The sequence below is a fragment of the Polyodon spathula genome, chromosome 5 (genome assembly GCF_017654505.1).
Source record: "Polyodon spathula isolate WHYD16114869_AA chromosome 5, ASM1765450v1, whole genome shotgun sequence".
Lineage (NCBI taxonomy): Eukaryota > Metazoa > Chordata > Actinopteri > Acipenseriformes > Polyodontidae > Polyodon > Polyodon spathula.
In genome coordinates, this window is record NC_054538.1 from 14,384,075 (window position 1) to 14,405,143 (window position 21,069).

Here is a 21,069-nt window from a genome sequence, read left to right on the forward strand (position 1 = left end):
TTACTCTCCCTAGCATTCTGCTTTGTCGTGTACATATTCCCGCAATATCTTTTTCAACATAGCCACGATTGTTTCGATATTTTTATGAACATATCCCTGGTCATAAATCAGTTTTGACCAGTTGTTTTTGTTTCACTTCAGTTCTGCATCAGGTCTCTGCATCAAAATGTCTTCTGAATTCACAACATCAGCGGCTTCAATCCAACCTATTTAATCAAAAACATTTCATTGGTTTCCAATGCCTCTCCCAAAGTTCAGCATTTTGATTAGTTCACCTATCCTACCTGCTCACTCCGGCACAGATTCAGAGGGGAAAATGAATTTTTCTGATTGAAAAGAATGGGCAATACATTCTCATATCACACATTGCCCCACACAATATTGCTGTTGCTTTTCTCATTTTGCTGATACAAGTGAAATGAAACAGACTAAACGAGAATGCAGATACTTGTGTAAAATCTACAAATGGTGTTCCAATAAAGATGTCACATCATTCAAAAATAGTTACATAAAAATAATAGCTATACAAAAAGAATATAAGACCAAATCCTGAGGAACACTGCTGTCTAAACTCCACTCAAAGTGAGTTTCAACACAGCATTAGGAGTTTTTAAATGGCTGACATTTTGATACTTCAAAACATTGCATTGGTGATACAATGAATTATTCTCAAGTTATTTTAACAACAGAAGAATGGGTGTGTGTGTGGACAGCATATTTCACTTTTACAGCTGATGGTACAAAAACAGCTTAGTCCTCATTACTTTATTACAGCATCACCATTGTACAAAATGGCATTCAGTCCTTGCCTGTAGTGTCTCATGAAAGAAGCACTATTGGAAGATAAACAGAGCTCCTCCACTGGAATATTTTAACTATGTTTACAGAATGAATGACAGCAGGCAGCATTTGCATATTAAATGTGTGTACTTCCTGGTAGGTATTAATAGCAAATTTAACCTATTCTGAAAGCTGCAGTTCCATTAATCTGTGATGTAATGTCATGGTGCTAAAGAGCACTTTATATTAGCCTCTGTGGGGCACGCTGACTCACACTAATGGGGGAGTTCTCTGTTTATGTATGGAGCAGATGTTTAAGATGGAGCATTCATTTTCCTGTTTATGTTTTTGAAAGGATGGGAAATAGCTTTGCATTTGTGCAAAGTAATAACTGGGGTGATACTGCAGTGTTAATATAGATAACTCACTGTTTCTGCAATATGAGTATACTGAGAGCTACAGTGTGATTATTTCTCTGTTAGATCTGTTAGAAATGTTACTGGCTTTGTTGGAATAAGGCCTGTTTGTTTGGTTTTGATCTATACATGATTAACAGATCATTCTCCACCATATCATTCTTGCTTTTGAGTGCACAGTTTTGAACAGGCTGGCTGTATGGGTGACGTCAGGCAAGGAAATCAATGTAAGACACAAATCAACTGCTGGCGAAACTGAGACGCTGGGGTGCTCAGTTCTTTTATTAAATGAACAAAATAAAAAGGTATAACAAACAAAATGGCATGTTGGCCAAAATAAATAGACAAACTAAACACTAACCCAAACAAGTACCGGGCTGAGGTGATTTAGCACCAGTAGCAATTGTTATTTTTATTAAATTATTTCTCCTCTCACTCTCTCCCGTTGTCTACACATGAACACCCAACCCTGAGTGAGTGACTCGTGCATCTATATATATATATATATATATATATATATATATATATATATATATATATATATATATATATATATATATATATATATTTTTTTTTTTTCAGCTGTGCTGGGATTCAATTACCAATAAATTAGTCACTTGAGTACCAGCATGTGAACTAATCTGAAATCCCTGTACTCACATACTATTACATACATACTTTATCTGCACGTGAAGTGATTGTGCAATCCCTGTGCTTAAATACAACTATATATTTTAAATCACTCGTACTACACAGACCACACATTTATATCCCGTGCACCACATTATATTCACGTATAACAGACAACATGAAACACAAAGATACGCACAGGGGTGGGCACACTGCCACATCTATCCCCCCTTGTGCGCAGCACACATGACCTCTAAGGCCACCTCCCCCCTTAAAAACCAAAAAGTCTTGCTCAAAGTTTTGGGCCAAAAACTGAGGCATTAATAATGCTGTCAGCTTACAGGGTGGTTTCTCCAGCCGCGGCAGTCCTGGCAGCAGAAAAACTGCTACTGGCAATGCTGACAGCGGTGTGGCACACTCCAGCAGCGGAAAGGTTGCTTCCTCCCGTGGTACCCCTGGCAGAGGAAAGACTGCCAGGGGCAATGATGACAGATCCCAGGCTGACTCCTTCAGCCTGGGCAATTCCAGCAGCGGAAATGCTGTCAAAGACGAGGCTGTCAGCAGACGTGCTGACAGTGCATAGGCTGGCTCCTCCAGCCTCGGCAGGTGTGGCTGTGAACATCCTGCCAGTGGCAATGCTGGCAGTAGAAAGACAAACAGTGGTGGCAAATACTCCGCTATCGACCACAGCAAATCCCCCAGGGTCAGCAGCAAACGACCACCAATTGATGGCGAACAGGCATCCCTAGGTGACTGTAAACTGGTGTAGCTCTCCCTTGGCTGCTGGGAAGTGGTGCAGCTCTGGAAGCTCTGGCTCCTTAGCCAGCCTCTTTGACCAGTCACTCTTTCTTTTTTTCTTTTTTAGCTGGCAGCTCCTCCTCTTCTTGAAGGGGCAGCATGCCACTGTGTGCCCGAACTCCCCACAAGCCAGGCACCATCCTTCTTCCTCCAGGCCCTCAAGGAGGTCCTGAAGTCCGCCATCGTACTGGAACTGGCCACTGTCCTTGTCCCAGCACACCCAGTTCTCCATTTTAAAAATAATAATAATCATTTTTCATCAAAACGCTCCCACTCTTCTTGAAAAAAAGAAAAGGAAAATTAAGTACTATTCCTGGCCTGTGTCCTGGAGTGCTGGTTTCCAGGTTCTGACACCACGTGTGAACAGGCTGGCTGTATGGGAGACGTCAGGCAAGGAAATGACACCCAGCAACTCTGGGCCAAACTGAGGCGCAATGGCGCAAGCTCTTTTATTAAATAAACAAAATAAAAAGGTTTAACAAACAAAACGGCGTGATGACCAAAATAAATAGACAAACAAAATACTGACCCAAACAAGTACCGGGCTGAGGTGGTTTAGCACCAGTAGCAATTGTTATTATTATTAAATTATTTCTCCTCTCGCTCTCTCCCGTTCTCTACACATGAACACCCAACCCTGAGTGAGTGACTGGTCCATCTATATATACAATTGTACGGAAGTGTCTTAGTGTCAATTTAAACAAAACAAACAAAAAAAACTATATATATATATAGGACTTTATATCTCCTATGTAGTACATTATATCGCCTACCTAGAACTTTTTAACCACTACTTAAAAAAGTCTTACGTAGAAGATATGAAGTCCTATGTATTTTATTTTAATTGGCATTAGGACGTTTCTGTACTGTTGTGCTGGAATTCAATTACTAATTAATTATTCACTTGAATCCGAGCACATGAACTAATTTGTGCAATCCTCGTGATCACAAACTACTTTATCTGCACGTGAAGTGATTGTGCAATCTCTGTGCCTAAATACAACTATATATTTTAAATCACTCATGCTACACAGACCTATTTATATCCCGTGCGCCATTATATCCACATATAACAGACATCATGAAACATACAGATACGCTAAGAGGCAGGGCACACTGTCACAACAGTGTAATTAGATTTTGGTTCATTTGCATATCTTGACTAGTTTATGGAGTACTGTGGAAGGGTGGTGGGTAAGTCACTGACACAGAAGGCAGACAGGTGGATTTGGCAACACCGCACAGGTGCCCAGTTTTATTCTCGGGTGCTATTTTTAAGTTTATCCCGCAGATGGCGCTGTGGGTCCGTGGTCTGATTTACCAACGATGGTAAACAGAACCACGGGCATACCAAGCGATGGTACACAATACCGGCACCTTGCAGGTGCTCAAAGAAAAAATAATGAAAAACATAAGGCAAAAATAACAAGGGAAAAAATAACACAATAACAAAACTACAAATAAAAGGTGATGCACTCTGCAGCAATATCTCGGTCGCCGCTGCCCGTGCGACCCGGATCTCCGTCCTACGCTGTCAGCTACCTAGCCTGCTCTGTTATTTTTTTTAAGGGGTCTGCCCAAGGGTTTCCCGCTCTCACTGTCTCACTGTGACACTTTTGTGTCTTTTTCTCTTCTGGCTGGTTCTCGGTCCGCGACCAGCTTTTCCGCACTCTCAGCGCATCTATAAGGGAAAATCTGAGGAAACAGCAGAGTGTTATTTTATAGGACTAACAATCTCCCAAGACTCGCCTCTCAGCCATTCAGAGAGGGTGAAAGTCCACACACCCACTTTCCCACCTCCCCATGTCACTGCCATGATAAATCTACATGCTCTAACAATAAAGAGATGTTTATTTCCTTTTTAAGATCCTCTGCTAGTTGCCACTATTATTAGCTGCTTCTTTTGATACACACAGGGTGACAGAGGGTGCTGTTTCCACAAAACCATAACCTAAAGAAAAGGCTCATAAACAGAGTATCTAAGCTAACTGACAGTAATTTCAATCTATTTCTACTCAGAATGGGACAGTCTGGCCATGACTAAAAGTTACTAATTAGATTTAATCCTAGGTCTGACCATACATGCACAGTTTATCAATCTCCACAGATAAATACAGGGAGTCTAAACTAAACAGAATGTATTGATTGTCTTAGGTATGCATTTTATACAATGGATTGCTATTTTAAAATGATTCACCTGCTGCAATTCAGAGGTATCAGTCTCATGTGTGTGCTGACAACCTATTGTGAAAAGCCCTTACAATGCAGAAGCTCTCCAGCAGGGGGAACTAAACCTCTACTAAGCAGATCTTAATTGTGAAACTTTTTGTGGTGAAAAGTTGCAAAATAGATTTAAAATGAAGATACTGACAATAATGAGAACCAAAGGTTCAATGCAATCCAACCACAAGTGCATCCTTGCACATGTTGCATACCATGACATTTGCCATCCAGTTAATGTGTTGAGAGTAAACCCTTTCTCCCTTTCCAGCAATGGTTTTGTCCCAGTTAATTAACCTACAATTATTCATACACTACTTTTAATTTGCTTTATTTTAAATTGTATTCTTGGACCATCAAATGGTTCTCAGGTTTGACAATATACTGTAAATACACAGCCATCTTTATAAGTATATATAGGTATCCCATAATGATTTACTGTATGTTTTACCATTGTTTTGATCTGATCATCAAAATACCATATCATCTCTTGTTCAAGAAAGCATGCTTAGTCTTTTTGCAACTGTGCAGTAAACTTAGTTCAGTAACTAAGAAATGACTTTGGTAAATAAGATCCTGACATATTTACATATGTGAACCAATTCACAGCCACTGTATATAATTTCAAAAAGCTAATCTGCTGAAATGCCATACATACACAAATTCAGACTTTTACCTCAAAACTATGTGTATAATAATAATAATAATAATAATAATAATAATAATAATAATAATAATAATAATAATAATGTTCTTTCCCATGGGCTGCAGGGTAATGCTCATAGATGTTGTCAAGTGTGCTCTGAAGTTGTCTTGTTAAAAGACGTCTCCCATTCCTGTAGTGCAGACATTTGATGATGATTGGTACTCGTCTACCAATATCTACACTCTCTCAATTACATGTCTTAAAAAGTTTTTGTGCAACATCACATAATCTATATAGTTTTACAATAAATGCTGACAGTTTTAGATCTTCTTGTCTTGTTTCTTTCACAGCAAACAAAAGGGATGTTGTGTGCATTTAGAAATACAGATTATAACTCCAGATTTTACAAGATTTTGCTCTAGTACAAGCTTAAAAAAAATAGTAATAAAATATATTTCAATTTCCATTATTATAATTGGAAACATGTACATTATACGGATATCAATTTGTTTCACATCCAATAATCTTATACGACACCCTTATCCTCAGTACTGAGTCATATAAAGAAATATGTAGACTGTAAAATAAATCACTTTGATTTAATAAAAACTTTAAACATGCCTAATCTCATAACAGCAGGTCATACATACCATACACATAATTTCACTGTTTGCACCAAGTAAGGTGTAATAGCACATGGTATTCAAATAAAACTACTGTCATTATTAGAACAATGTCTCTAGCACAGTATTGCTTGGATTGGTTAAACCAAACAAAAAAAAAAAAAAAGTCTGCCAGGTGGAAAAAAAACCTGAATTCTTTTCTGTTGAACTGCATTGTTCTGCTACTTGACAGCAGACTGTTCCAGATGATATGTGTGCTTTTTCTCACAGCTGTGGTTTGACATGCTCTTCCTCAAAGTGTGTCCTTAGCGCTCAGTTGCAAAGAATATACAGTGCAACAGCAAATAGACCACCATTGAGCTAAACTCTCCCTGTAGGGTACTTCCAAATCCCTCTCTACTTAACAGACATAGGATAATAAGAAATATAATACTGTCACTTCGTAATATCTGTCAACAGGTCTATTTGGTTTGTACACCTACTACATGGAGCTGGTTCCTGTGCTCTTATAGTTCTGGATCCGAGAGGCAGTTTCTTCCATTGCTGTGCTTTTAAAATGGTCACCCCCATCTACTTCAAATGACAACATTCCGTTTTTATTGAGGAAAAAAAAAAACATTGTCTGTTAACATTTACATGAGGTTCTTACTAAAAACATCAAACATAGCTGTTTATATACACCTGAACACACTTTAAACTGGATAAAATAAGGGAGATATGATAAGGATTCACAATGTTGCATATGAACACAACCCTAAAGATAAAACTGAATCTCATTTCAAGCCAGTGACTGCGCTTGAACCAGGACAATGTGTAGGGTTACCTTGTACTGTACCAGCCATGTTTTAGACACGTTAGCCAATGTTGTTTTAAAATCACCATGACAACATGCCATGGAAAGAATCCTTGGTTTAAGCAGCAAATACATTACATCTAAAACCCTCAGCCGTTTAAAACAAACAATAACGCATTCCCGAAAGTGAATCATGACAAGTAAAGCTCTGGGATGGAATGAAATCACTTTTTTTTTTTTTTTAATTCTGGAAATGAATAACAGTCATGACAGGATGGTTTAAGTTTATTGCAGTTATTGCAGGACACAGATATGAATTGGGTGCAGTATAACATCCAGATTTATTGTAATTGTACGATAAACAAGATAGATATTGTATGGATTAACAAATGAAGTCATCATGAAAAATTGCATCATCATTCTTAACATTATAATGAAAGTGACTGGTAAATGTCTCTGTACCTCAATACAATAATTGATTTTATATTGATGGGGGTTTGAATCCAATAGCTACACAAAAAAAATATGCAAGCAGTATTGATCACTTATTGTTAGCAAGCAGAAGCTGTCAACTTCTGTTTGAAACAAACACAAAAAAAAAAAAAAAGATCAAGATATTGAAGTTTAAAAGTTCAGTGGGACCGCTGTTGTTTTTAAACTTTACATACACAGAGTCTTCATCCAAAGAAAATACTGAATGTTTTTCTTCTTCTGGCTTCAAGGTTGGACCTCAACCAGACTGTCTTAGAAGAGGGGGTGTGAGAGAGAGAGATAAATAACTGGCCACATTAGTCATGCTATTTGTAAAGCTAAACTGATGTTGGCTGTGTTACCATAATGTTCAGTATTACTCACCCCTCAGCTATTCTCTTGTTTTACCAACAAAAGAGAACTTTGGACACAACTTTGATGTTTATTGTTAACTTATAATGTGCCACATTTTCTTTTTGTTATTGACATCATTGTGGGTCAGTCATGTGATACTGCACCTTCAACTTCCAATAACAATAACAAGTGCATGTTGTGTTTTTCATGTCAATGTCTGATGCACTGTATGCCTGTGATACTGTATGTTAAAACCAAGTCTTACAGTGCACAACTTGTTAAATACCACAGTGTTCCACCATCATTGTTGCATTTCGGTCAGCAATTCAGTAAAACATCATACTTCTTGCCAATTTCCTTGGTTATGAAAAGAAAATTTTAAAACAGACTAAATGTGTTTCTATAGCAATTATCACTGAGCAATGTTTTCTAACAGCTGTATTTATTTAAATGAAAATTGCAACATTGTGCTGCTGACCTCAGAAGTTGACCTGCATTAACAGACAGACGGTAGGTGATTGCCAGGGTGGAGCCATTTCCAGATGTTATTGCAACTGGATGAATTTAGTTGCCAGTTAGTGACTTTAAGATGCCATACCCATTTTTCATTTTACAATATAAAAATAAGAGATATGACATAGAATATTTATCCTATACAATAGACTGTATTTATCGCATACATACGTGTCACATTCATTATGGAGTGTAGCAATACAATATGTTGGTCACGATATGATACCTACCATAATACTACACATGTGATAGTGCTGATGGACTGTCACTTTGTATGATGTCTGGTAAGATTAAAGCTATCCCCGGACTTGTTAAGGAACTCAACCATCCAGTCAAGCATAATAAAGTATTATCACATCTCCAGCAACTTAAAGTAAACAATACATTCCTGCAGGAGACACATCTGCACATGTTTTCGTATAAGGGGGAAGTGGTTGGACACCTCTTCCATTAAAACTTTCACTGTAAGTCCACAGGTGCAGCCATTTTGATACACAAATCAATCCCTTTTGTTAGCTCCCGCGTGACTGCAGACCCAAATGGTCACTATGTGATTGTAACTGAAAAACATTTTGATATGCCCTTGGCCCTGGCTAATGTTTTTGCTCCTAACTGGGATGATAATGATAACATTTCAAAATTTCTGGCATCCAAGCCTGACTTAAATTCTCATCATCTTATTTTGAGGGGTGACTTTAACTGTACCCTCTGCTCTGCTGCTCTCCAATAAAGCATTTGCGGAATTCATGTCTGCACAGATAGCTTTTTTTTTTTGTTGAAACAATCTCTTCCCCAGAAGTGTCAACTTCCACACTGTGGAAAACGGCAAAGGCCTATCTGTATGGAGAAATAATCTTGTATACAGCCCGATTTAATAACATCCGCAGTAGGAGTCTGAGTTGACTGACCTCATTTTTAATCTTGATAAAAAAATATGCAGACACCCCCTCCCCCAGTCTGTATAAAGAGCGCCTGGCACTTCAACCTGAGTGAGATCTTCTCTCCAGTTGCCAGCAGGAGCAGCTCCTGCAAAAACCTTGGCATAAATACTATGAGCATAGTGACAAGGCTGATAAAGTTCCACCTCATCGACTTCATCAGTCTTCTGCATCTCGTTTAATCCCCCAGATTCGCACAGCGTCTGGTTCTCTCTCATCTGAATTGCAGGAGATCAATAATCAGTTTGAACATTTCTGTTCCACCCTCTATGGGCCTGACTGTTCCTCGGACCCCTCATTAATTAACTGTTTCTTTGAGCGACTTGAAACTCCTTGCTTTGATCAACAGTCTAAAGCTGGTTTGGAAAAACCCTTCTCTTTGGATGATATAATTAAATCTATGCAGTGGCATGTCTCCAGTGCCAGATGGATTCCCCATTTAATTTTATAAGAAATTCTCCCTGGAATTACCCCCCTTCTTGCATTCAATGTTTTGGAATCTTTTACGTCGTTAAATCTACTGCCAACGCTTAGTCAAGCCTCGCTCTCACTACTGTTCAAAAAGAATAATGTCCCATTAGATTGAGGATCGCATTGCCTGATTTCACTCCTTAATGAGGGTACTAAAATCCTGGCCAAAATCTTTACCCCACTGTCTAAATTCGCTATTTGAGGCCCTCTCTATTTCTCTGCGTAGTAATCGGGCTGTGCGGGGTGTGACCTGTGGGGAAGGAAGCACAAGGTCTCACTTTAGGCAGATGACATTTTGCTTTACATTTTAGATCCTGCTTCCTCCCTCTGACATGTCTTCTCCATATTGAATAATTTTGTTAGGTTTTCAGAATATAAACTAAACTTAAACAAAGCGAGTTATTCCCCATAAATGCATTAGTCAAACAGTACCCTCTCAAAACTCTACCATTCAAAATCTGCTCTGACAAATTCACTTAGGCATTTCAATCACATGCTCACACTCAGATCTTTTTAAATCAAACTTTAAGCTAGCTAAGTTAGCATGGCACATTGGTCTGATCTGCCCCTCCTCTCTCTAACTGGTTGTATCAACTCTATTAAAATGTATATGCTCCCTAATTTTTTTAATCTCTTCCAGTGCATTCCAATCATAAATAATTTATTTTTAGCACTTTAGATGAGTTATCTCTGCATTTATTTGGAACAAAATGATGCCGCATATTCTTAAGGCTTTCCTACAAAGACCAAAAACCCTGGGGGGTCTAGCATTGCCTAACTTCCAGTTTTATTACTGGTCAGCTAACATCCACACTGTGGCTTACTGGCTCCATGCTCAGCCTATGGAGAGGTCTCTTCTTGGCTATAAATAGAGGTGGCTTCATGTGTGTCAGTACCTTTATCTGCGCTTTCATGTTCACCCTTCCTCTTTCTACCTCTAAGTTTAGTGCTAACCCCACAGTCCAGCAATATCTTAAAATTGGGTCGCAGTTCAGGCGGCATTTTGGCCTGCAGTCCATTTCTATGTTCTCTCCTATTAACGCCAATCACTTGTTGCAGCCCTCTCTTGCGGATATTACATTTCGTGTCTGGCACAGAGATTTTACTAATTCCCTTAAAAATCTACATTTTGACCAGCTCTCCAAAAAATTCAACTTACCAAGATCACATTTTTATCACTACTCACAAGTTTGTAACTTCGTGCAAAATAGAGTAAAGCAGTTTTCTATAATTATTTAATATACAGCATTATTTCCACTCTACACCGCCCCTCATTAGTCACGCTAAAAAAAAAAAAAACAGGTATCTGTTGATCCCTCACTCCATATTGTGTTATTTGGTGTAATTCCCAGCAGTGTCTTGCTGACAAAGATGCAAGCAGACACCTTGGCATTTGCTACCATGGCCAGCCGCCTCATATTGCTAAACTGGAGTCAAGCTGCCTGCCCTCTTTTACTCACCAGGGATATCTAACAATTCCTTAAACTTGAAAAAATAAAGTACACCCTGCAAGTTTCTACTGAGAGATTTAATACTGCATGGCAGCCTTTATATTCCACTTTAAAATTAGGTAGGGGTAGGGATCTAGGGCATGTTTTAACCTCTCCACAACCTCTGTGAATTTCCTTTGACCCATAAACAACTATCTATCTATCTATCTATCTATCTATATATATATATATATATATATATATATATATATATATATATATATATATATATATATATATATATATATATATATATTCTGAATGTTTTGTTTGGGTTTTCCCTCCTCTCCCCAATATATTTTTTCTTTATGTAGTGGCAGAATTTTGTGATATTTTCATAAATCCGTCTTTTGTACAAAAAAAACATTTAAAAATTAAATAAATATTAAATAAAAACTATCCATGAACGTGTAACCACATTTTTTGTTCGCTAGCTCAACATAAAAGATCTTCAGGGTCAGTTATGGTTACTGTTTTTATTTTAAACAATCACGTTGCGTACAAAACCGATGGCCAGACTTTCCATCTATGTATGCTAAATGAATTACAGAATGGAGTAATCAGAGCTCCTGTGTATACTAGTAATCTCCATAGTATTCTATTCAATAACAGTGCGTCCTACCTCGGCTCAGTGGAATGGTGCTCATTCCCAAATCGATGACAACCGGCAAGCATTTAGTAGCTGAGCAGTGTTAGCGATCTGTTCTCTGTTGTTATTTGTTTATTTAGCAGAATCCTTTATCCAAGGCGACTTACAGAGACTAGAGTGCATGAACTATGCATCATCTGCAGAGTCACTTACAGCAACGTCTCACCTGAAAGATGGAGCACAAGGAGGTTAAGTTACTCGCTCAGGGTCACACAATGAGTCAGTGGCTGAGCTACGATTTGAACTGGGGACCTCCTAGTTACAAGCCGTTTTTCTTTAATCACAGGACCAGACAGCCTCCTGTTGTGTGTAAATCCAAAAAGAGCAACTTCTCTCCAGTGTTGCGAACTCCACAAAGCAGGAAGTCGCCAGAGAAACCTCACTAGATGTTGCTATTTAAACAGAAGAGATTTCATAGGACAGGGATTCCATAACACTGAAAATATGAAGTCTGCATTTGTGTGGATTACAAGATACCAGTTGAAGTAGCATTGGTTGCTGGCTGGTGGATAAAAATATGTAAGCTCTTCACAAGGGTGGTTATAACTATCATAAATTCTGGACTAGAAGACAGTAGGCCAACTACCTGGGAGAGGACAACTGGCTATGTAAGGCAGCATCATGCTGTGGGGATGCTTCTCATCAGCAGGGACTGGGCATCTTGTTACAATTGAAGGAAGAATGGATGGAGCAAAATACAGGAAAATACTGCAAGAGACTCTGCTTCAGTCCGCTAAAAAACTGAAGCTTGGGAGGAAATTCACCTTTCAGCAGGACAATGATCCCAAGGACAAGGCCAAAGCAACATTGGAGTGGCTCAACAATAAAAAGATGAATGTCCTACAGTGGCCCAGTCAAAGTCCTGAACTCAATTCCATTGAGAATCTGTGGCATTATTTGAAAATTGCAGTCCACAAGCGTCATCCAACCAACCTGAACAACCTGGAGCAAATCTGCCAAGAAGAATGGGCCAAAATCACTCCGACACTAAAGCTGGTACATACTTACCCCAAAAGACTTAAAGCTGTTATTGCAGCGGAACGTGGCTCTACCAAATATTAATGTGTGGGGGTTGAATACTTATGCAAGGAAGGTATTTCAGTTTTTTATTTTTCTTAAAAATATTTCCCAACATAAAACCAATGTCACCTTACAATAATTGATTTTGAGTTTCAGTGTTTAATCAAACAGAACGAAATTTCAATGTACCATTTGTAACTCAGTAATATGAGAGTACTGGTCAGGGGTCTGAATACTTTTGCAAGGCACTGTGTGTGTGTGTGTGTGTGTGTGTGTGTGTGTGTGTGTGTGTGTGTGTGTGTGTGATGTAGACATTTTTATATTGTAAATGGTTATTATAATGGTGCTCTGATTGGCAGTCACACACCTCCTTTCAGATGACAAACACTCCTGTCTTGTGTCAATTTCCCTAGCACTAAAATGCTTAAAGTTACAAATAGACAGGGCATCAGTAGAGGTGCAGTAGAAGAATCGTTTTAAGAGTTTATTTTTAGCAGTACATTTTAGTGTGGAGTGATGGGTGAAATTTGTGTGATGAAGTGACAGCCGGTGGTCCCCCTTCTAGAATGCCACTACTGTAGCCAATAGCCAATCAGATAATAATTAGTATAAGTTATAACACATATCGTATGTGGCAACCAAAATGTGTCAATTTGAATTAGTTTACCTTATGCTTTGCCTTATAATTTAGTGTTTTTGAAGTTACAGATTTATTAGTTATTATTATTATTATTATTATTATTAGTAGTAGTAGTAGTAGTAGTAGTAGTTTCTTAGCAGACACCCTTCCAGGGCGACTTACAATTGTTACAAAATATCACATTACAAAATATCGCATTACACAAGATCACATTACTTAATATCACATTACAGATAACAGCAGTTATAAAGTACAGTAAAATCAGTAGAAAATAAGATCAAGTTCAAACAATATAAAAAAGAATACAGTAAATAATTGTATTTAAGAGCGAATTCGACTAAGAGCAGTTAATGAACACGATAAATGGATAAGAAAGATTAAAAAAAAAAAAAAAAAAAAACAAATATGAATACCTTTAAGAGTAAAATCAAGTACAAGATATGGAAAATAGTTATAATTAAGAGCAGTAATATAATCCAGAAAGATATGGAGCAGTTCAGCACAAGCACAAGATGATGGAAGTACTGGTACATTTGGATGACAAAGTCCATTATAGTCAAAAGTTGTGAGGCTTACAGATGCTGCCTGAACAGGTGTGTCTTGATGTAGCGCCAGAAGGTGGTCAGGGACTGGGCAGTCCTGATTTCCGTGGGTAGGTCATTCCACCACTGAGGGCCAAGGGTGGAGAAGGAGCGGGATCTGGTAGCGTGGGAGCAGAGGAGGGTACAGCGGGGGGATGAGAGGGGGTGTAGGGAGAAATAATAGTCTGAAGACAGGAGAGATAGGAGGCAGCAGAAAGGTTTAATCCTAGTGTTGTCTTGTGTCAGTGTGTTGGATGTGTGCCAACACCATGAACCACAAAAAAACAAAACACCCCCCCCCCCCCCCCCCTCAAAAGCAAAGGTATTTGTTCTCCGACTGGATTTCAGAAACGTCCTTCAGATCAATGGGAGTCTTTATTGAAGCCTACAGCCTTACCAGCACTTTTCTGTTGCATGCATAACTGTTACCATGTGTTTAATACTGAAAAAAACTAATCCAAACATTTTATTAAATCCTGAGAAAAGTCCAAAAAGTTTAAGAGCATTTTTTAAAATAATGTAGAGCTTCTCCTTTGAGGGTGCTTACTGAACATAAAGTATTCATCTTTTAACATTTATCAACCTACTGCTCTTCAGAGGCTTTGTTATTTTTCTTTATTTTCTTTCCATTTTTGGAGCATTTACACTCTCAGCTCATTGCTCAATGCTGGTCGGGCATTTTGATTAGATTGTTTGAAATATGTACAAGCAATGTTGTCCTGCACATCGTATTTATGTGTTTCATTGAAATAACAAATACAAAAAGAAAATAGGATCCTGTGCTAAATGTGACGCCACCAGTAAATGAAAATGAGTTGCTGAAGCTTCTACACAGCAGCAACCAACAGTGGATTGCATGGAAGGAATGGTATGTCCCCTAATTAAACATATATTTTATCTATTGTATTTAATGAAATACAGGGTTAAATACTGCACTGTGCCACCTGGAATATCCTTTGGATTAGAAGCGATTGTGCCAATTCCCACTGATTGTTTTAATGTTCATGAGAAAATAAGCATGACTTGATAATAACAGTTTCACTGTTTTAAATTAGATTACGAGAAAATGTACCTCGGGCCATTGCTTTTATTACATAAACAAGTCAAAAGCAATTGACCAAACATGCCAGGACCACCTATTTTGTGTGTCCCTGGGCGGATCAATTTAAGAATTAATTTTAGTTCATTTGCAAGTTTGCCACTATTCTCTAAATTATTACATTATTTTCCAACATTTTTTTAAATACTTAAATACAATACTTAAACTATCTGTAAACGAACCATATTTCCTCAAATGCAGACCACACAAAATAAAAGACATGGGCAAAACAACCTTAATGCAAGATTGACTTGCTTTATTTAATCCTTCTTGGAAAATAGGTCCATTGCACCAAAGATAGTTCAACTTTTACCATGTTTAATCAATGCCGTAGCTGGTATTAAGCAATCAATATATGAGTTTCATCCTCACATTTAATTCCTTATTAATTAATTAATTCTAATCCTGTTTTTATACTGAACATACACTGCAAGGCAAATACTATACATCACTGCAGAAGTAGGAATACTAGACTGTCTAGCGTTAATGTTACTCCTCATCCAAAATACATACTGCATGCAATGAACAACACATTTTATATATATAAGGGAAGCACCGAATCCAAGTTTTTGGGATTCGGCCGACTACTGAATCCATCTCAAAAGATTTGGCCGAATACCGAATCTACAAAACCTGTCAAGAAAACTGAAGGAAACTGTTGAATGAAAATCAGACCTGCAGCTACTAACAAGGGACTCGCACAATCTATAGTTTTGAGCCTTTCAGTTAACAGTATTTTTATTTTTTAATGGAACCTCTGGGCATGCAGTCACATTCTCAGTACCTCTAGTTAACAACCTCAAAATGCTTTCTTTTTAAATTCTCAACACAGCTGTATCAAGTCTGCAAGTTCTTGCGTGTGCGCTAAAGAGAGACTGCTGCCACATTTGTAGCCTACTTTAAATTACTTTACGATTTCAGCTCGAGTGCCTTTAAGTAAGATGACACTGGTTGCACCTCTACTGTCGGTTTTTATACACAAATAAGCTTACTTGATTAGAAAAAACATCACGAACGATATAAGCAGCTTCTTACACTCCTTGGTTTGATTAAATGAGTACTACACAACAAAATATGAAATTTGATTAATTTCAACAAACAACAATTTTATGAAAAAAATATTGTAGCCCTACTTCAATTGGAACATTAGCTTGCTATATTAAATGAAACCAAAACAATAAAAAATAGTAACGATCTGGTTCTCTCTTGCCTTTCAATGAATATAATTTAATTAATAGTGAATAAAAACATACTAAGATAACTACCTTGTCTAAGTTTATTTAATTAATCATTTTTGTAATCTACCAGCTGCTTCTGTTGCATACACATTGCTGATATATACTGCAGACCGTGGTTCAAACCAAGTCCTATGAATGCCTTTTAATTTGTTTGTTTTTTAGACCATGACAAAATATGTATCTGACCTGAATCTCCCTGCGAAATAAAACCCACGCTGATTTAAATGCAGTGTGTGTGTAACACATATCAAATAGGCTATTTATATATATATATATATATATATATATATATATATATATATATATATATATATATAAATGAAACACAGAAGTTCCCAAATGGTTCAACTTGTACTACAATAACGTAAAACGTGTAATTTACCAAACCACATTGTTTAACAACGTCTTGTACATCTGACAGTTGTAAAGTTTGATTTTTTTATTTTTTAACAAGTTGACAAAGCAACAAAGCACAAAAGTTTACAACACTTTGCCGTTACTATATATGACAGGTTTACTGCTTAACTTTACTCCATGGAAAGTGTGATGTGAATGTGCTGTTGCACTGGGGTATGTCTGCATTCAGCAGCTGCGCGACGCATTTAGTGCATGTGCCACCAGTAATTTACGGAGTTGAGAGCTGCGACAGAGTTCATCAAACGTGTTCTTGTTATTAAATACAAAATTTATGTTCAATACCGGATTCGTGTCTTATTTAAAGAAGAGCTGCACACATTGGAAGGATGTATAAAAATGAACGTGCTTCTGGGTAGATTAAGTACTCAGCCGAATCCGAACACTGCTCAAAAAGTAGGTATTTGGGCCAAATCCAAATCCTGGATTCGATGCATCCCTTAGGGATATATAATATAATATTATATATATATCTATATATAATATATTTTATATATATATATATATATATATATATATATATATAGGTTTTTCAAAAGGTTCCAATTAGGTTAGCTTTCAATTCAAGGCATTCAAATAATTAAAATTCCTTTTGAAAAAAAAAAACAAAACACAATTAGTTAATGCTTCATTTGGTTTAACTCAAATTTAGCACAGTATTATTTTTTACACTTCAAAAAATCCTAACTACATTATGTAATGCACAAAGCAATCATTATTTACCTCATTCACTGAAATATAACAGCACTTGGATGGATCTGTATTATTTTTTGCCAGCAACACACAATTATGGAACTTTGTAATTCTTATTTTGTCAGTCCCACCATAACTTCACTTATGTCCCACAGTTTCCTTGCAACTGAATCATCTACTGCTTTTGGCAATAACTCCTCCTCTTTGCAGTTTGCAAAACACTTACCAGAGACCCCCTCTGCGTCTGGAGAACAGGCCAAATAAATGGAGGACTCAGCACCTTCTAGTGGGGTTTTAAAGAATGCCCAAGATGCTAAATTGAATAGAGGCTTGGCAAGCAAAGGAATATTAATATGCCTACCCAGGTTTGTTCTAACTATTCCCGGAGTCAGAGCATTTACTGTTACTCCGGTTTCTTCCAAGCGTTTCGCCAGTTCATGAGTGAATAACAAATTGGCAAGCTTACTCCTGCTGTAGGCAAAGCTTTTGTTATAACTCTGCTCGCTGTTTAGGTCATCAAAGTTGATCTCCCCGTATTTGTAAAGCTTGGAAGACACCACCACAATTCTGCTGGGGGCAGACTTCTTTAAGAGATCAAGGAGAAGATGGGTCAGAAGGAAATGTCCCAAATGGTTAACACCTAACTGCATCTCAAATCCATCTTCTGTTTTTGTATATGGACATTGGTAGACTCCAGCATTGTTTATGAGAACATCTAACCTGGGTTCTTCCTGTAGAAACAAAATCAAATGAAACATTAGTTATATATGATGCTTAAACTTGTATATATCAAGATGGTACTTTAAATTGGATGAAATGGTTGTGTACTTTTTTGTTTATTTTACCACTGGTTTCACAGACCTAAAGGTTTAGCAGCTTTACTCATTCGACTGTAATGCAACTGGCACTGTGGCTTTCATTACATTGCATGTTTATATATAATCTGTGTTATTTGTGATTATGACTCATCACAGCAAAAAACAATGCTGGGCCCAGAATAACAAAACGTTAAAAAATATGTATCATTCATTTCAAACATTTTAATCCCAGAAGATACCCCTATGCCAGTAAGAACTCCCACTAAAACTGCAGAATAGGAAAATTACTTCAGCATTGCAAACATGACAGGATCCTAAACCTGCAGACCAAAACTGAAGGAATAACATTGCAGACAAAAGTACTTTATTGGCACCCTACACTTTATACAATAATTCAAGGTAACAGATTAAGGACAAGCATTTAGTAAACTTTAACCACGTTTTTATAAAACGAAAAGCAAAGCACACATTTATCAAAAAACAAACAGAGAATGCTTCAGATTCCTGTTCATATTTTATGGCAAGATTTGGACGGTTTGTTTTATCAATTTTCTTTAAAAGTGGTATGCAGTGAGGTCTACGTCATACAACTCTTCTGTATTCAGGTGACTTTGTATGGTTCTTTCATGCACTATTATGCCTGATGTTTCTAAATCTTTCTTTAAGTCCTGGCTGTTTAATCATGGATTTATTTAGCTGCTTGGATGACGTTCCTGTAATTTTCTTTGGACATCCACTTCTTCAAGCAGTTCAGTTGAATTTGTTCTGTGGTGCTTCTTGGACATTGCTCCGATTGCAGATTTTGGTATTCCAAATTTCTTTTAGTTTGTTCTGTAGCCATTTACGTTGTTGTAATTTTCTACTAGTGCTTTTCTCAAAACATGAATCCAACATCTGCTGTGTTGCCAAAGTGTTCTTCTTCAACAGATGTTGGACATAATCACCTTTGTCTGGCATTTGACATTATAATGCAGCTTAATTGTGTTAAAATGTGTATTTTGGTCTTTGACATGTTAATTAGTGGCTAATGTTCATTAAATGCTTGAATAATCTTATATTATTAAGTGCAGGGTGCCAATACTTTTGTCTGCATGTGCAAGTACTCTATATTGTTGTACTGTACCATCAGAGAAAATTGGCTCTAGTCACAAAACTTTAAGAAATGTTTTTAAGAAATGTTTACAAACATTCTTAAGAGTTGACAGTGCTTTTGAAAACGGGTTTCATGAACTGCCAACTTGATTTACTTAATCAAAATGGCCTTTAACATGCGTCCTTATAAAACACTTCCTTTTTTTTTTTTTTCTGTGACAAGTAAATTGATACTGTATCTGATCTGAAAACAGAAAAGCAATAAGGGCAGGGCAGCACTTTGTACCATGTTAAATAAGGCTTTCTTCTTCTTCTTTAATTCACAGTTATGATGATTTTTTTTTTTCCCTAAACCTGTATTTTTCTATCGGATACACAGCATTTTAAAACAGTATATTAAATTGTGTACGACTAATGCTATTTAGATAACTACAAGTGCATTCCCCTCAAATAACTATAGTGCATTCCCTCAAATTGATATATAGCATATATATATATTATATATATATATATATATATATATATATATATATATATATATATATATATATATTATAAGTTTCTGCTTTAAAAGCAAATTCATTAGCAATTGGGAGCTGACCTTTAGTTTCTGTGACAAAAAGTTCGAAGGGAATGCTACTTGTATTAGTCATTTCCCTGAACAGTCTCTGGGGACTAGAATGAGTAAAATAAATAAAGATAAATAAAAAAAGAACAAATAAATAAGCAGATGCATACGGGAAATGCAGGTTTTCCAGTTTACCTAAATAAAATGTTTTAATCTTAGCAAAATAACGTTTTATATAAATATGTTTCACAAGTATGGGCCATTATGTAATTTAATCAGAGTACACCGTAGTCTACTACTAGTACATTACTTTTCAGTAACAATAACGTGGTAAACTCGACATACAGTAGTAACAATATAAGTCGATTGGTCATTCAAGCACTGTACCTTGATAACTTCCTCACAGAAACTGTTAACAGATTTTAAGGACGCTAAATCCAGCAGTTTGATAACTACTTCCCCCTGATCTGACCCAGCCTCCTGACGCAGTTCCCTGGCTGCTTCCTCGGCCCTCTGCTGGTCTCGACACGCCATGATCACACGGGCCTGCAGCTTCAGTAGCTCGGCTACTGTGGCCTTGCCGATCCCGCTGTTGGCTCCAGTCACGATAACAGTCTTGCCTCGCATCATCCCGGCAGAATAACGTATGATTTGAGTGGAACTTCTAGAGAAGTACCGGCAAGCGAAGAGAATTACTCCGCCGCCCAAAACAGCGGCCAAAAGCACCGCTGTGGACATCAATACGAGAAATTAACTTAGCTGGGACTCCGCTTGCTGCAAGCAAAACAGTCTGAAAAAAACAGCTGCGCAAAACTACAACCCCCAAAAGCCTTTGCGAGGACTTACTGACAAACGTTCTGAACTTGTCGCAAAAAAGATTACACCACCTATTTGAGGTTTGCCATACGATATATGTCAAGGTCAGATAATCCAGCTCTGTGCAGGCAGTACACATACAGTATACTGTATTTAGTATACAGCTGAACGTCCCTTTTCAAATACTGTACAATAGCGATACCCCCCAAAATATAACAATTTTCTAGAAATATATATGGCTGGCTTTTTAAAAAAAAGCATTTTACAGCACTGGAGAATCCCCTGGATTGTATTAACC

The 21,069-nt window shown here is 37.3% G+C and overlaps 1 protein-coding gene across 1 annotated transcript; it reads right to left on the bottom strand.

The window, feature by feature from the left end:
- Nucleotides 1-17,325: 17,325 nt before the first annotated feature.
- rdh14a (retinol dehydrogenase 14a) lies at nucleotides 17,326-20,775 on the bottom strand. The gene is made up of 2 exons (XM_041249826.1): nucleotides 20,343-20,775; nucleotides 17,326-18,208 (listed from the first exon to the last, which is right to left on the bottom strand). Exons 1-2 carry the CDS (start codon nucleotides 20,691-20,693, stop codon nucleotides 17,591-17,593), a joined length of 969 nt encoding a protein of 322 aa, XP_041105760.1. The 5' UTR covers nucleotides 20,694-20,775; the 3' UTR covers nucleotides 17,326-17,590.
- Between the last annotated feature and the right edge of the window lie 294 nt (nucleotides 20,776-21,069).

Coding starts and splice junctions, on each gene's coding strand:
- rdh14a (XM_041249826.1), bottom strand. CDS start 20,693: ATGTCCACAGCGGTGCTTTTGGCCGCTGTTTTGGGCGGCGGAGTAATT. Junction 18,209..20,342: donor TCTGTGAGGAAGTTATCAAG/GTACAGTGCTTG, acceptor TTGTTTCTACAG/GAAGAACCCAGGTTAGATGT.